At 40.5% G+C, this 18,240-nt stretch overlaps 1 protein-coding gene across 1 annotated transcript in view; it reads left to right on the plus strand.

The window, feature by feature from the left end:
• Window positions 1–18,240, plus strand: part of oxt (Xylosyltransferase oxt) — a 355,491-nt gene that overhangs the window by 174,649 nt on the left and 162,602 nt on the right. Inside the window, exon 10 of the mRNA XM_067136675.2 lies at window positions 15,520–15,719. Within this exon, the coding sequence (XP_066992776.2) occupies window positions 15,520–15,719 (200 nt within the window). The remainder of the gene's footprint in view (window positions 1–15,519; window positions 15,720–18,240) is intronic.

Consider the following 18,240-nt stretch of genomic DNA (forward strand, 5'->3'; position numbering starts at 1 on the left):
GTAAGAGGCAAGCACGCTACCCCTACACCATGGGGCCGGCTCCTGTGTTATTGCGCACGAAGTGAAATCCAAGACGATAACGCAGATTTCCACGGAATTATTCAGCTCACGGTCAGCCGAATTATTTACGATGTCTCAGTTGTCATCGCTAGACTCTTATCTTACTACTACGTCATAAGTGTCCGGGCATGGGATGAAAACTTTTATCCAAGCAGTCAAGATAATTATTATCCAATGCTATTAAAGTTTTATTTTATAAACTCGTCAGTAATGTAATGTAAAATCATCAATAACTGGGAAGAAATATTAACCTAATTACCGTATGTTTAAAAGAAATTGAAAAAAATGAATGTTTGTTACTGACGTCTCGGAATACAGTCAACTATACAGTAGATCTACACCGCGCTAGCTCGAGCTCCGGTTTGCGAGCTTTGCGCAAGCGCAGTAGTGTGTCGCAACCAACGAGCTAAACTGATAAATTGCTGCATGCTTCCTTGCTGCCTAACAGTATTGGCTGCTCTGGAATGGACAGATCACAGATGCATTTATTTATTTCAGATTTACGTGATTACTGTAGACATGTGTGCGTGAGAATTTAAGTTTTTAATTTGTGTTTGGGGTGTTTGCAGAAATAATTTGTTTTAATAGTGAACAATTACGGAAAGTCATTTACCGTATATCGCAAAACATTAACGTGTGAAGCATTTATAAGCGGTTATGGGTAAATATAGAAACTATTCTGCGGGCTTCAAGCTAAGCGTAATTGCCTTCGCTGAACAGCACGGGAACAGAGCTGCAGAAAGAAAATTTTCAGTGAGTGAAAAGTTGGTGCGTGATTGGCGGAAAGTAAAAAACAAGCTAAAAAGCACAAACCCTTCTAGACGCGCGTTTAGAGGTCCTAAAACAGGGAAGTTTCCTATAATTGATGAAGAAGTGTTTAGGTACATCAGTGAAATACGTAACAATGGCTGCAGTGTATCATATGAAATGTTACAAATTAAGGGACAGGAGGTAGCGCGCAAACACAACATACCGGTAACTCAGTTTAAGGCGACTCGTGGGTGGATTAAGGGGTTCATGCGACGACACAATCTGTCAGTGCGAAGGAGAACAACACTAAGCCAAAAGTTGCCTGCTGATTACACGGACAAGATTGTAAATTTTCACCGATTTGTCGTACGTTTGCGCAAGGAAACTTTGTACTTGCTTTCTCAAATCGGTAATGCCGATCAGACTCCAATCTTTTTTGATATGCCTCGCAACAGCACTATTGCGCTAAAAGGATCACGGAGTGTATTAATGAAAACCAGCGGTAGTGAAAAGTTGCGATGCACGGCAATGCTAACCATTACAGCTGATGGGAGAAAGTTGCCACCTTACATCATTTTCAAGAGGAAAACGATGCCTAAGAATATACAGTTTCCCCGTGGAATTCATGTACGAGTGCAACCAAAGGGTTGGATGGACGTAGAACTCACGCTGGACTGGGTTAAAACTGTGTGGAATAGAAGACCTGGTGCACTACTAAAACAACCAGCTCTGCTTGTTTTAGATAGTTTCCGAGGTCACCTCGTGAACGAAGTGAAGGAAATTCTCACTACAAATAAGACACGACAGATAATCATTCCTGGTGGCCTAACATCTGCTTTGCAGCCACTAGACGTATGTGTACCCTTTAAAGACCACTTACGTCGATTTTACAACGAGTGGATGATGAGCGGCGATCAGCAATTGACGCCCGCCGGAAATATCAGGCGTCCACCCTTGGACTTGTTATGCTCGTGGGTGAAGAAGAGTTGGGATCTTATACCACCTGAACTAGTCTCCAAGAGCTTCAAAAGGACTGGGATTTCGAATGCACTAGACGGTTCCGAAGATGACGCAGTGTGGCAGGGAGACGAAGAATCTGATACTGGTATTAACAGAGGCGAGGACGGCTCATCAGATAGCGAAACCTGCGATAGCGACACCGAAGATTTGGAATAAATTGCGTACGGGTAAGTCCGCATTTCACAACAAAGCGATAATTTTTTGCAAGTGTAATATTTTAACTTTAATACTCAAATTAATGACAATTAACTTAATACATTCATTTTTATTTTCAGGTTGGAAAAACGTTCGCCGAATTGTTGCGAAAAATTATGAATTTTGTTTTAGACTATTTTAATTATTTTGATGTATAAACGCGAGTATTACGTGCATCTTAAATTTGTATCAAATACAATTTAGTTATAAATACATTTTTTGAGTAATACAAATACTGGTATTAAATATTCATCGTATAATGGTCGCACCCTACAATTTTTTCGAAAATTTTGGTATAAAAAGTGCGACGATTATGCCGTGAAATACGGTATGTAGCAGAGAGATAATTCGATTTCCTAAACTGCAAGACAAGATAGAACAAGTAAGCTGAAATTGTGTGGACACAGGATGAGAATGGAAGAGGATGGAGTTCCCAAAGCAAGTATTTACAGAGAAAATAATAGGAGTAAGACAACGAGGATGGCCCAGAAAGAGGGATGATCACAGTTATGGATGAAATCCACAAGAGTGTACTACAAAAAATGGGAGGCAGGGTGACAAAGGCCTTACTCTGCAGACGACATAGTAATATGGGTAGAAGATGAAATGGAAGTATAAGAACAAGTTAATGCATGGAATTGGGAGATAGTGGAATATGTAATGAAAATAAGTGTAGAGAAGACAGTAGCGATGACGAGAGATAATACAGAAGGAAGGGGGAATATTGAAGTAAATGGAAGACCATTAGAAGTTGTGGAAAACTTCAAATATTTGGGGAGTATACTTGGAGAAGATGGGAAAATTAACAAAGAAATTGTAAAGAGAATTCAATAAGCCAATGGGTTTTACCTGTTTATGAGAGGTATACTGTGGAACTGGAACGTCCCAGAGAAATGCGAGAAAATTCTGTACTCGGTGTATTACACACCAATCTTGACATACGCAGCAGGCACATGGACAACAAAATCCAAGCAGCCGAGATAAAATGTCTTTTATGTGTCTTTTATCACTTGTAGGAAGCTGCTCAGTGTTCATTATATACTGGAATGCCTTACCACAGCCACCATAATCATCAGACTTTACATAGTACGGCTTTAACTTGTTTCAGTCCGTACAGAATTCTTTAATGTGAAAATAATTTTGTGAGCTCTGTAATGTAAGAAAAGTACTTTCATTCTTTACTTCCAAACCAGCCCAATTCTAATGAATGTCTTCTTCTTCTTCTTTTTGTCGTTTGGGCCTACTGAGGACCACGGGGCTCGTTTCGACTCCTTGAATGGAAATTCTGTTTTTTTCTTCGCCCAGAAAGCTTTCATCTTATGGCTGTGTGCTTGTTTCCTTTCCTCTGTCCACTTCGGTCGGGTGGTGCCTGTACTCTGTCTGCTGGTGAGAAACTCTGGAAAGACACCTTGAAAGGTCAACTGCCGGAATAATACACGATCCTGTATGGTTTGTTCTGAAATCCCCAGCTGTTCTAAGTCGGACTTCACTGTGGTGATCCATTTATTTTTGGACGCTTTCCCTCTGCCTGTAGTGGTAAAGATTTTGCTGGTAAGTCTGTAAGTACTCATACGAGTCAAATGCCCATAGAAAGTCAATCGCCTCTTCCTCATAGATGTAACTATGTCTTCTTGATGATCATAGATCTCATTGTTGTGCATTATACTGTAAGTACCATCCCCTTCTCTTATTGGTCCTGAAATCTTCCTTAGTATTTTTCGTTCCTTGAGCTCTAGCTTCCTCAGTGGACCTTTTCTGTTCATCAGAAGACACTCGGAGGCGTACAGTACGGACGGTCTTACTACTGAATTGTAATGTTGGGGTTCAAGATTCTTAGAGAGGCACTTGGATGTATAGATGCTCTGACAGGTATGGTAGATCCTTTCCAACTTGGTGCATCTGGTGTCTATTGCTAATGTCTCATTCTCGGTTGCTGAAATCCACTCCCCTAGGTACTTCACTGCAGGAACCTTACGAATGGTGGTGTTTTCCAATGGCATAGTAGGTGGGACTCCCTTTATGTTAGTCATGAACTCAGTTTTCTTTATATTGACCCTCAAGCCGGTTTTAGCTGCTATGGTATAGAGGCTCTATAGCTGGTGAGTAGCTTCTTCTGTGTTGTTGGCTAATAAGGTAAGGTCGTCGGCAAAGGCCAGGCAAGGTACACTGAGATTATCTTTCTTGTAGCCAATTTTCAGTCCACTTCCTGGAGGTAATGTGGCAGTCCATTCCCTAATAATCTTCTCTAGAACACAATTAAAAAGAATGCAAGAAATTCCATCACCTTGTCTAACTCCCGTTTGGATAGGGAAACTCTCTGAGAGCTCACCTCTAAACTTTACTTTGGAGGTGGTGTTCTTCAGCGTAGCCTGGATTAGTCTGGTGGTCTTGAGGTTCTGTATCTGCTCTGTGCATGATCTATTTGCGCAAAAACCGGCCTGATATTCACCTAATTGGGAATCCAGTTGACTGACCACTCTGGTTTGCAGGGCTTTAGAAAAGATCTTGTACGTAACCGAGGTCTATCTTACTACCTTTCTTGTGTAGAGGATGGATCACCGCTGAGATCCATTCCTCAGGTAAGGTCTCCTTTGCCCAAATATCCTCTATGATCTGATGGATGCTTTGTATGGATTGTTCGTCAGCATGTTTCCACATCTCCGCTACTATACCATTTTCACCTGAGGCCTTGTTGTTCTTTAGGCTCTTGATAATCTCCCTTATTTCTTCAATGGTTGGCGGTGTGGAGTCTCAGTTTCTGGAAAGAGGCTCAGAGAATGTGAGTCTCTCTTTAGGTTCCTCTGTATTGAGGAGCTGTTTGAAATACCCTGCAAGAGTATTGGTACAATCCTTGTTGTTGAACTGAAGCTTCCCATCAGGTCCACGAAGATGAAGGGTGGGAGCTGTGTACTTCGTTGTCTGTCTTCTGAGTTCCCTGTTGAAATCTCTTGAGTTGTGCCTCTTAAAGTCCTCTTCCACCTGTTGTATTAGAGCCTTGTTATGGTTCCTCTTAGCCTGTCGTACTATACTGGCAGTTATTTTCCTTCGAGTAAGGAAGGCCTGGTAGTTAGCCTCATTTTTGCATTGGTTCCTTGTGACCCAGGCTCTGCGTCTATCTTCTATAGCGTGGTCACATGTAGTGGTCCACCATGGATGTTTTCCTTTGTTGGACGAGGCAGGCATGGTCTTCTGAGCAGCATCCAGTAGAGCTTTTTGTAGGTTGGGCCAGCCTTGCTTCTGTGTGTTTTCTTTCAGAGTGACTTTGAAATCACAGTCTTCATCACTCAGTCAGAGGATGTTGAACTTCGGTATTTTAGCCTTTCTGCCGACATTCGGTGGCCTCCTCAGTGGTTGTAGGATGGTTTTTACCAGAGATAGGTAATGGTCCGAATCTAAGTTAGCACCCCTCAGCACCTTGACATTCTGAATCTCATTGTGATGCTTTTTGTCCATGGCTACATGGTCTGTCTGGAATTCACCTAGTAGTGGATTTGGGCTCTTCCATGTCTTCGCCTTCCTAGGCAGGTGTTTGAAGGCAGTTGATTTTAGGACAAGACCATATTTGTCACAAAGGTCTATAAGACGTTCTCTGTTCTTATTTGTCCTCTTATGCGCTGGGTAGAGGCCCACTATCCTGCGATATTTTTTCTCCTTTCCTACCTGTGCATTGAAATCGCCCATCAGTATGGTGGTATGATGTTGTGGGATCTTGTCCAGGGCTTCTTCTAGAATGCTCCAGTATTGTTCAACTGCTTCCAGGTCATTTCTATTTGTGTCGTTTGGGGGTGCATGGAAGTTCACTATGGTATATGCCCTATTGCGGAATCTCAAAGATATTGAGGAGGTCCTACCATTGGGTGAAGTGAACCCTATTATGTGATCAATCATGCTATGATGAACAGCAAAGCCAGTGCCAAGATGTGGGACTGTCTTCATCACCCTGATGTCTGGTTTCCCCTTGTATATTCTGTATCCTTGGGATTCAAATGCATCTTCGTCTGTGAATCGTGTTTCTTGTAGTGCTGCAATCTTGATGTTATATTTGTTCAGCACGTCTAGAGTCTGTTTAAGTTTACCAGTCTTTAGCAGCGAGTTGATGTTCACTGTAGCCAAGTAGATAATATTTCTCTTTCTTTTCTGCTGTTGTTTGCATGGTGAAGTACATGAAGGTGCAGGCTCCCCAGAATCCGATGACCTGCTTGCCCCATCACAAGTGGGGGTGGATTTGTTACCACCTGGGGTATTCTTTGTATTAATGTTTCCTTTCATATTGAGTCCAACGAGTATGTAGATGAGGCCACCCTAGCGGGTGGACGGTTTGTCTACTCAAGGTTGTTAGCCCTGAGGAGAAAAAAATGAAGGGACCCGACACCTCGAAAAATGAAGGTATCTCCCAAAGAAAGACAAGGGCCACGAAGGGCATGAAAATGAAAGACTCCCTAGCCCTAGGAAACCTAATAGCGTCGGAGTCGGAAAAGAACAAGAATTGACCAAGGAAGGTCGGATAGGACAGATGAAAGTGAGGAGCCTGGCACAAGTAAGTGGAAGCAATGCCAGGACTCGGCTAAGGGCCCTGTGGTCGCCAATCCACGTTCCAAATTTCATAGCCCCTGGGGCCCGTTTTAGTCGCCTCTTCCGTCAGACAGGGGATACCGTGGGTGTTATTCTACTGCCCCCACCCACAGGGGGATTCTTATGAATGTAATATTAAAGTAATGGAAAAATGGTGTGAAGTTATGGAAAAAGTGGAGGGAACTTGAAATTATATTATTTTCTTAAAGGTAAAAAATGTGTTTCATTTTTACCCAGTAAAATCTTCAGAAATTAGTGATGTACTATGGCAAAAGAAAGGTTTCAGGATAAAAAGAAAAGAGAAAAAATTATTCAACTAAACAGAAGGAAATGAAAGAATTTATTTGGAAATGGAAGCAAAATAAACAGAGATGTTAAAAAAGGAATGTGGGAGAATCAAGTCAGTACTATAAACATTGACATGAAAAATTGAAACAAGATGGGCAAAATAGTGATTTACAGTGGCATCTGGTTGAGAAAAGGGAGCAAATAAATGTAATCTGGAAGGATTATTTTGAAATATCTTCTGAATCCAGCAAAAATTTGTGATGAAGAAGAATGCAGAGGGAGTAATAAGAACAGATGTGTGGAGAGAACACATCAGGGAATGTTATTAAATTAAAAGGTACAACAAAAGGAGAGAGACCACAATCAGAGAATAGAATATGCAGAGATGATAATCTACTAGAGAAATTAGTACACACTGGCTATACAGAATAAAGCTGGTAGTGTCAAATGAGAATACTATCTCCGAGGCTCTGAAGAAATTCACTCTTGCATCAGTCTTCAAGAAATAAGACAGAAAATAATGCCAGAACTATTGTGGCATCTGTCATCAATATTGGAAAAGAGAATATAAAGAATTGAAAGTGATCTAAGTGGGGAACAATATGGCTGTGGCAGAAAGATTGTTGTTGACCTTATATTTGCATTAGTGACACACTGAGTATCGCGGACGAAGAACCCAAGAATAACGGCCGAGAGGATTCATTGTGCCGACCACACACCTCGTAATCTGCAAGCCTTCAGGCTGAGCAGCAGTCGCTTGAGAGGCCAAGACCTTTCGGGGCTGTTTCGCTGTGGGGGGTGGGGGTGCACTGTGAATATGAAGAAGATCTGGACATAAAAGTAGTCTGTAGAAGTAGAGTAGTGTACAAGAAGCATTAAGAGCAAAGGCAGTGAACTGTAAAAAAACTACAAAGGTCAAATGTATGTGTGATAGAAGCAACAGTTGGTATAAGATAGAATGGAGAAAACCAGATGATTTCAACAAAATAAAGAATAATGTACATCAGTTATCCTAACAGTGTAGTAGTGACTGCAAAAATCACTAACAGAATACAGAATTTTTATCATCTTGTGAGAAAACTTCTTTGGGATAAGCAAGTTCCATTACGATCAAGATTAATACTCTACAGGACCTTCTTTGTACGATTTACCACATACAGTCTAGAAAGCCTGCATCCAAACCAATAGAAATATCAGTTAACTGCAAGCAATGGAAATGAAGTTCTTAAGAGCTGATTCAGAGAACAAGGAGGGACAAAATAAGTCAGGACAAGATATGCCATCTTGTCCAAGTGAAACAACCCCTTAATTTCATTTGTGTTGAAGCCAGTCTGAAATGGAGTGGTCATCTCAAAAGAATGGACCCACAAAGAACAGCTAGATTGTGGTTTGAGAAGGAACTCTGAAGGAAAAGATCAATAGGTCGGCGAAGGTTGATCAGATTAGAAGTGATCTACTGTAGCTGGACGAGGTCTTGATTTGCAGCAGGTTATGGAAGAAGACACCTACATGTACAGAAGTAAATGGAGAGCACCTGTCCACTGCACCCAGGGAACTGGAGGTGGTTCAGGATGATGATGATGATGATGATGATGATGATGATGGTTTTGCATCCCACTAACTACTTTTATGGTTTTCTGAAATGCCGACATACCAGAATTTCACCCTATATAAATTATTTATGTGCCAGTAAATCTACCAACATGAGGCTGACATATTTAAGCACCTTCAGTACTACTGAACCGGAATTGAATCTGCCAACTTGAGCTCAGAAAGCCAGCGCTCTACTCAGCCCATCAAAATAAAAATCTTAACAGGGAAGTGTCTTCTTATCTCAGTTCAGTTAAATATTCTGATTTTTTGTGCAATTGGAGAAAAGTATTAACTCCTCTACTTTGAAGTAGTGATGGGCAGACACTGACTGGGTCTCAAGACTTCACGCAACTAGCGCAAGCACATGTTTCTCACGAGAAATGTTGAGATATCTCGGGTACATTGTCCCCACATTATGCAGCGAGCAGCGTGTTGTAGGCCTGCAGAGAGGTGGAGCTTAATGCCGTTTGTGCCGAGTATGCGAGTAGCTAACCATGGGCCTTCTCCATTCCATAAATGCATGTCAACAAGCAACTAGGCCATTAGTTTCTACCGAAGTCTATTATTGATGCAATATAGCATAATTATAAAACATATCATATTTTAACAACAAACACTAATGGAACATTTTAACATGGTGCAATGCATCTAATAATTTTAGAGCGTGATATAATTTAGTCGTATTTTACATGTTGTGCACATAGTTCATCCCAAATGTTTTTAACACTTTTTAATGTCATTTGTGTGTGTTTGTACATTTGTTTTAGATATTAGATGTGTTTGTACAGCTTTGCATTAAGGCTGATGATGGCCAGCCAAGGTTGAAACTAGTTTCTAGATTAGAAATGTAATGTAAACATTGCATCATATAGTATTGAAAAGGTGAACCATTACAACATAAGCTTAGTTGTTATTATTATAGTGCTTGTGTTTGTCGACATTATGGTGACAAAGGGAATAATTCCTTACGTTGTTAGAGTATTTGCATCATAATTAAGTACAGTACTTTGGCATATAACTGTGCAGTATGTTATTGTGTCTAATTGTACGCGATATCACAATGTCCGAAATGCAACGTATGTCGTGAACGTGAGATTTTGAAGAGATGCCACATAGCACAGTCTACTGTGTTGCATGTTCAAAAGAACTGAAATACGTCAGCAGAAATACTTCTGGGATGATCTGGCACTTTAAAACACACAATATCATAGAAGGAAAATCATCTCAAAGAACACCTCCAGCACATTCTGCATCACAGAAAGCTACCCTGTTGACAACAATATTGCGAGGTATCCAAGTAGGTGTACATCCTATCTGCATACTGTATTATATCTGTCCGAATCCTTGGATGAATGGTTAGCATTCTTGTCTTCAGCTCAGAGGGCGATGGGTTTGATTACCTGCAGTGTCAAGGATTTTAACATTAATTGATCAATTCCTCTGGATGTTTGTGACACCTTCAACATTAGATGTTGTCTCAAGTAGGGCCTCATGCTCGCAAATGCGCTGGTTGGCCATAGGCGTCAACTTGAAAGACCTGCACCAAGCCTCTTTGGAGGCAATGGACCATTATAAATATTTAATAAGTATAAGTTATTTGGACAGGTAACTGGTAGGGACGCTCTTAGAGGCAGCCCTGCCCAGGGAGTGGCGTCCCTGCCTATGTGAGTCCCAGAACACACTGACCCGGTGTGTAACATCTGGTAAAGGGTCGAACTCAGGGTAGCAAGTGAAGACCTCAACGGCAGCAAAAGCGGAGAATATGATTTGGTACGGTGGAGCTGGCAGAGGAGGCAACTCATTCTTCTGGGGATAGTACAGATGGAACCCACTGCCTTGTGGGATGAGAAGGGACCTCAAAGGCTAAGGGAGTAAACCCCGAAAGAATTTTCAATCACATTAGGCCTAGCAAGCCAGTGAAAGAGCTTATTTGTAGTTGCATTCAAAACACATACGAGCCTCGGAATGCATTTATCAACTAAATTAAGAGCAGACTCATGTCAGGGATGATGGTTTATGGCCTGATGATAGACAGGGTCTTACAAAAATGCAAAAATCCTGGAGGAGACTAACACAGATTGGGACCATCACCTTACTCAGTCTCACAGGAAAATTTGAAGAACTAGTGGACCTCAAAGGAGGAAATTAATGATACTGGGGCTGAGTGAAACCAAATGGAGAGAGAAAAGAATGAAGAAATTAAGAAAACAGTATACACTGTATTGGCATGGAAATGATAAAGAGATCAGGAATGGTGTTGGTTTCATCATGAGTAAAGATCTAAAAGGAGTCGCTGACATTCAGTATGTTGGTGAGATAATAATAAAGGTGACTGTGCATTTAGGGAAAGAAAAACTAACTTTGGTACAGGTGTATGCATCTCAAACTGGATGTTGTCAAGAGGATAAGAACCAGTTTCGTGATGATTTGGAAAAAGTTATTAGTAAAGAGAGAGTAATCGTTATAGGAGATCTGAATGCACAGATTGGGACAGATATAACAGGATATGAGAACGTAATGGGACCTCATAGATATGGTGGAAGAAATATAGATGGTGAACATCTCCTTGACTTCTGTATGAGGAATGGGTTGGTGGTGAAAAATAGTTGGTTCAAGAAGAGACAGAGCCATAAGATAACACGATACAGTTGGGGTGGACTACAAAAGACTGTAATTAATTATGTCATCTCAGATGAAGAAAGGAGCAGAATGGTAACAGATATCAGAGTAATACCCAGTGAGAGCCTTGACAGTGACCATCGTCTATTAGTAGCGGACCTGAGAAACTTTTATGTGCCAAAAGTACCGAACAGGAAAATGCCAAAAATCAAAGTGTGGGAACTCCAGAAAACAGATAAGAAAACTGAGTATCAGAACCGGATAAAAACCCTATTTCCAAGAGATGAAGGTAAAAATGGAGAAGCAGAATGGACCAGACTAAGGGACTCATTGGTTAAGGTATCAACTGAAGTTTGTGGAAAGACAAGTATCAAAACAAAGGAGCAGGAAACACCGTGGTGGAATGAAAGAGTGAGAGCAACAATCAGGGAAAGAAATCTCTTGCAGAAAGAAATGGATCCGGAGAAAAATAAACCGGATCTTACTAGAGATGAGGCAAAGATCAGAAACCTTGAACAGTTATACCGAAACAAGAAACTGGATGTTAAAAGAACAGTTACAGAAGAAAAGACCAAGGCATGGAATATATTCATTCAGAAACTGGAGGAAGACAGCAGAGGCAATAAGAAACTACTGTATAGTGTTGTCAGAGGTAAAAGGAAACCAATGAATACCATAAAGGCACTTGAAGATGAAAATGGAAATCTGGTTAGGACAGAAAGTGACATAAGGGAAGTCCTGAAGAACCATTTCGATCACCTACTGAATAGACCAGTTCAAGAACAAAATACAGAACCAGAAATCCAAGCCTACAATGAGGAAACTCCCATCACCTAGACAGAAACTGAGACAGCCTTAAAATCTATGCCTAAAGGACAATCTTCAGGTGCAGATGAAGTGAATGCAGACATGATAAAGGCAGCAGGCATCCAGCGTATACAATGGCTGCACAGAGTACTAAATGCTATATGGACAGACAACAAAATACCTGCAGATTGGAGCAAGGGCATTATAATTCCCCTATTTAAGAAAGGCAGCAGACCCACCAACTATAGAGGAATAACACTGCTATCTCATGGGCTAAAAATTCTAGAGAAGATCATAGAAAGGAAATTGAGAACCATCATTGAACCATGCTTAGAGGAGGAGCAATATGGATTCAGAAGTAACAGATCAACAATAGATCTAATTTTTAGCACCAGCATGCTGATGGAAAAGTATTGGGAGAAAGGCAAGAACCTGGTCATTGTATTCCTGGATATAGAAAAGGCCTATGATAGTGTTATAAGAGATAAGATCTGGGAGTGCCTGAGGAAAAGAAATGTGCCTGAAGGACTGATAAGGAAAATTCAGATGTGCAAAGATTGTACTAGCTGTGTACAAATTGGGGAAGGTCGATCATCATGGTTTGAGACCAAGAGTGGAGTTCAACAGGGAAGTGCACTGTCCCCACTATTGTTCATCACTGTTATGGACAATATAATGAAGAACGTCGAGGAAAAGTTGTGTGAACTGAATGTAGTGGCCTTTGCTGATGATATCATGATTTGGGGTGAAACAGAAGAGAAAGTACAGACCAGACTCGATGTATGGAAGTCCCAGTTCCAGGAATATAAGCTCAATATCAGCGAGACCAAGACAATGGTGATGGCAGTCAACAGAGAAGGGCGTCCAGCAAGTGTAAAACTAGGAGACCACCAGCTAGAGTGTGTGGGTAGTTTTCCTTACCTTGGAAGTGTAATCTCCAGTGATAATTTGGTCAGAAAGGAAATTACAGAGTGCAAAAGGGATCAGAATTCTACCAACAAGTAAGAATACTTTTATGGGATGACATGATTCCAAAACCAGCCAAATTGATGATGTTTAACAGCTATTTAATACCAATATTGACCTATGGTATTGAAGCATGCACCCTCACAAGAAGAGATTCATCAAGACTGCAGGCATCAGAGAAGAAATTTCTTAGATCCACCATCCAGAAGATGAAGATGGACAAGTTAAGAAATGAGGAGGTGAGGAAAGAAGCCAGAATAAAGACATACCTGTTAGACCGAATCAGCACATCCAGACTACGGTGGTACGGGCATGTGATGAGGATGGAACCTACAAGAACAGTCAGAATAAGTTGAAAAACAGGCGGAAGGGAAAAGACCTGCAGGAAGACCTAAAACCCGATGTATGGACATGATCAAAGTTGATCTAGTTACCAGGGGATGGACAGAGGATGATGTTCTCCATGACAAGTTTTATATGGACAGGAAGAAGTGGAAGAGGCTTATAAACAGTACCCTGGAACCTGGAACTGTGCAATGATTTTGATGATGATGATGATGATGATGATGAATTATTTAGACAATCACGTGGTGTGTGGCAAAATAATGGAATCTCCAAAGAGAGATTATTACTTGGTAGGTTGTTGGAACTCTATGTATCTGGTTGTAGTGACTCGGTCATTATTATGCATCATGTAAGGGTTCCTAGCAGCTGCACTCCAATGTTGTCGTCATTAAAAGACTTTAATTGCATGTCAGTGGTGGCTCATGGTCATGTCCGTGAGCACCTCTTTATACAGTACCGGCAGTATGCTACAGTCTGTAGTGCTCCCATGAAGGGTGCTAAATCCCTTTCCAGGATCTGATTTATATCAAGTTTGTAAACATCATAGCTTTTCATAGAAAATAACTGTAACCAGTAAAATTATTTACTACACCTAGGTACACAAATATTTATGTGTTCAAGTATATGATCTGAAGACCATCCCAAAAAGAAATCCTGAATGCGCCCCTGGTTACTGCGTGCCATGTAGTTACAGGCGTATGGAGAGGGTGAGAAAACAAAATAATGACCTTTCGTTGCATTTTGTTTGTTTATTCAGAGCATAACCAGTGACGGCAACAGTTCAATGCAGTGTTCGTCCAGATGGTGACAAAAGATTTCCAACCCCTGTCCATTGTCAACAATACTGGACTCCATAATTTTCTAACACTTATGGATCTCAAAATATAACATTCCAAGTAGGAATTAAAACAACTTGTTAAGGAAGCTTATGAACAGGTATAGAAACATGTTCGTAATGAAGTAGCTGTCGCAGCACATGCTTCTTTGACCACCAACATGTGGACATCAGTGAACTGCGAATCTTAAATGACCATAACAAGTCGCTGTATCGATACCGAATGGCTCTTGCAGAGTCTCTCTCTAGAAACATACTGATTTCCCCTTCTTGTTTTTTCCTTTTACAATTTGCTGTACGTCACACCGACACAGATAGGTCTTCTGGCGACGATGGGATATGAGAGGGGTAGGAGTGGGAAGGAAGCAGCCTTGGCCTTAATTAAGGTACAGCCCCAGCATTTGTCTGGTGTGAAAATGGGGAAACCACAAAAAACCATCTTTAGGTTTACTGACTGGGGTTCGAACCCACTATCTCCTGAATGCAAGCTGACAGCTACATGACCCAAACCGCACAGCCACTTGCTCGATAGCTGGAAAAGTAGTGTCATTTGTTACAGACAGTGCTGCCAACATGATGGCTGCTATGCAGTTGGTCCTTAGCAGAGGTGAGGGTGTGCAACACGGATCATGCGTGGCACACACACTCAATATAGCTGTAAAACAACCTCTTGTGAGCAATGAAGTCTTATCAGCCAAAAGGGTAAAAGCAAGAAAAATAGCCATGTAGCTGCACTACTAAGGAGAAACTAACAGACACACAAAAACACTGCATTTAGTTGGGCCTCAGTTCTTTAGTAGTATGTGATTGGTTCGTTAATGCTGCAAATTAATATCATCATAACCAAACAGGGCATAAACAACAGCATTGTAATAGTGAAGAGAAGGCTGATCTTTAATGTTCATTAGTTTCTTTTTACTGAAACATTTACATGATTACATGATATAAAATTTGTTCAGTTTTGATGCTTTGTTTTATGTAATACACTGAAGTAAGTTGCTCATACTATATATTACACATTTTCTAATATTCAGTCATCAGTTCTAAACATTGTTCATGGTTATATGAGAATAATGATGCTGAACTCTGCTTTTGCCAAAATTTATCAGAATACGTATTTCCACATGAGAATATTACTTCATGCCATAACCACTTGTTATTACGGGGACGTCACACAGATCACAGCACAGGAGAATTGGTTTCAGCGATCTTGCGAGAGTCTCGAGATCTGTGATGTCAGTCTCGCGTGAGAGCATTGCCCTTCACTACTTTGAAGTACCTTGTATTGAATACCAAATTGAATTATATAAATAATGATGAATTGTATTATACTATCTGTAGTTTTAGATCTGAATAAATTATGTTCTTAACATGTTTAGCTCTATAGCGTATGTGTTTAATAGAATTAGTTTTATATTCTGTGGTATTGCTAAAACAGCAGAATATAACTCCTGCATTGTTTCCTGCAGGTGTGCCAAATCTAGATAGCTATTGGCAGAGTGTGTACCATCATGCTGACCTGAGTCCTCCTGCTGATGATGCTCTCATCACACTCGCCTTCAGCTTGGCTCGCCTTGCTTCCAAGACTCTTAGCATTAACAGCAGTTGCCCATTTGAAGTCACCAATTTGATGGAAGTAACATCATATCACCAACATGATGTTTATAAAGTAAGAACATTGAATGTGTGTCATTCCATCTTTCATATTGATTGAAATTAACGCCCTACCACTTATGTCCAAAAAGAATTGCTGTTCTTTAAAATAAAATTCCTTAGTTAACATCTATGTAACATTGGAAGGAATATTTGTAAAAGGAATTAAGGCCACCACACACAGAAAGCTAGGCTAAGCTATGCTAAGCTATGCGGTGTTGTGAAAAATATCGCTCCCAATGCATTTAAGCACGATGACACACGCAGGCCGCTATGCTAAGCTATCCTATGCCAAGCTAAGCTAAGCTACACAGATCGCTAGGCAGGTGATTTTCTTGGCTATAGCTGGTCTGGCGCATGCGCTTTTCATTTCTGAGCAGTTGGTCTGGCGGCTCTCGTGTGTGTTTAGTCGTGTCGTGTGAGTCTCTTCTGGTAGCACTTCGATATTTTAATACAATGGACAATGGGCCAAAAGAAGAACGACTAATTGATGACGTGAAATGATATCCCGAGCTTTATGATACATCATCAAATTACTACAGACTTGATAAGAAAGGAAAACTGTTGTCAGGAAATAAGTTCAGTACTTCAAATTGATTGTAAGTAGGCTATCATTTATAAATTAGCTATATAATCACAATTTTGACAGTTCTAATTGTTTGAGAAGAATACTTTTTTCACATGGCTTTACACACATTATTTACAATTTAGAAGATACAGTTGAAGCGCCTGTTCTACGACTGTATGCCATATTCTTAAATATTCTTAAATATATCAACAGTTACTAAGAACAAGAAAGGTAAAATAATAGCATATATTCTTTTAGGTAAATGACTTAAAAACTTATGAAAAAGACTGAGGGACTGTTTTAAACTTATGAAAAAGACTGAGGGACTGTTTTAGGGTGGCACGAATGAGACAAAAAGGGAGTAAAAGTAGACAGGAAGGGAAAAAATGAAGGAGTGGAGATTCCACAAACAAATGGAATTCCTTCTGCTTTATATTTCTACAAGAAAGTGAGCTGTTATTTTAATGCACGCAGTATGACTAATACCAGTATTTAAAATATTTTTAAAATATTAAAAATTGATGATATAAGTGAATGTATATGTTGAGTATATTATAATTTAAAATGCATGGAATTCATTTGAGGTTATAAGCAAATAAGAACGTTTCGATTTGTTGTTTTGCAGCTAAGACATTATAAACATTACACTAAAAAAATGAACAACATGAATAATTGCGTGTGAAGCACAAGGACTAGGACAGTTCAATGTGCTCCATAAACAGATCTCTGTGTGTCATTTCATAATATACTTTTGGATGTGTATTGATAGCTTAATTTTCCTTACAGCATACATCCAAACATTGACAGGCAGGAAACATATCAACGTCAAGAGATAACCGAAGTAGCCACCCAGATATCTGCGAGAGTCCGGAATGTGATGACCTACACTCCCTATCACATATATCTGATTCATCGTCTGTTCCGTCCGACTCATTGGCTGAATGGTCAGCGTACTGGCCTTCGGTTCAGAGTGTCGCGGGTTCGATTCCCGGCCGGGTCGGGGATTTTAACCCTCATTGGTTAATTCCATTGGCCCGGGGACTGGGTGTATGTGCTGTCCCCAACATCTCTGCAACACACACACCACACATAACACTATCCACCACCACAATGACACGCAGTTACCTACACATGGCAGATGCTGCCCACCCTCGTCTGAGGGTCTGCCTTACAGGGTTGCACTCGGCTAGAAATAGCCACACGAAATTATTTACTATCATCTGTTTCGTCCGCCTCCACACCTACACAGTCTCAGCCAGTCGAACCCCTTCGAAACAAAAAAAATCATGCCACCGAGCAGTAGTGCAGAGAGCAATTGATTATTTACATCAGCGAGACAATAAAAGTGCTGCCTAGCATAGTTTAGCTTAGCTTTTTATTCGTGTTATAGCACACCACAGCTTGGCATTGCTTAGCGTAGCATAGTGTAGCGTAGCTTAGCTTAGCTTTCTGTGTGTGGTGGCCTTTATCATCCGAGATAAGAATCTGGGAAGGAAGGTGAAAATGTTTGTTTGTTTGTTTGTTTGTTTGTTTGTTTGTTTGTTTGTTTATTTATTTATTTATTTATTTATTTATTTATTTATTTTTTTATTTTTTTATTTTTTTAATTCGTTAGGGCCATCTATGGACCACGGTGCTTGTGTTTTAGCTGTTTCTTGAAGTCATCGTCGTTGTTTGCCACAATTGGTGTTCTTAGCGGCTGGTTTGGCAGCTGTTTTCTTGTTGGTACCTCGAGCTTTCCTGATGGCCCAGTAGTCCTTCATTTTCCGGCTAAATTCAATCTTACGTTCCTCAGACCATTTCCTGGTCTCGTCTTTTGGTCTGTGGGTAACTTCTGTGAGGGATGTTACAAAGGATTTAGTTTTAAGAGTTGTATGATAGTTACTCCGATCAGCTATGTCGTTTTCATTTATGTGGAGTTCCGAAAGGTCCTTCTCCACTTGCTTCATCCACACGAACCCAGTAGCTT

This window comes from Anabrus simplex, chromosome 1, assembly GCF_040414725.1.
Source record: "Anabrus simplex isolate iqAnaSimp1 chromosome 1, ASM4041472v1, whole genome shotgun sequence".
Taxonomy (NCBI): Eukaryota; Metazoa; Arthropoda; class Insecta; order Orthoptera; family Tettigoniidae; genus Anabrus; species Anabrus simplex.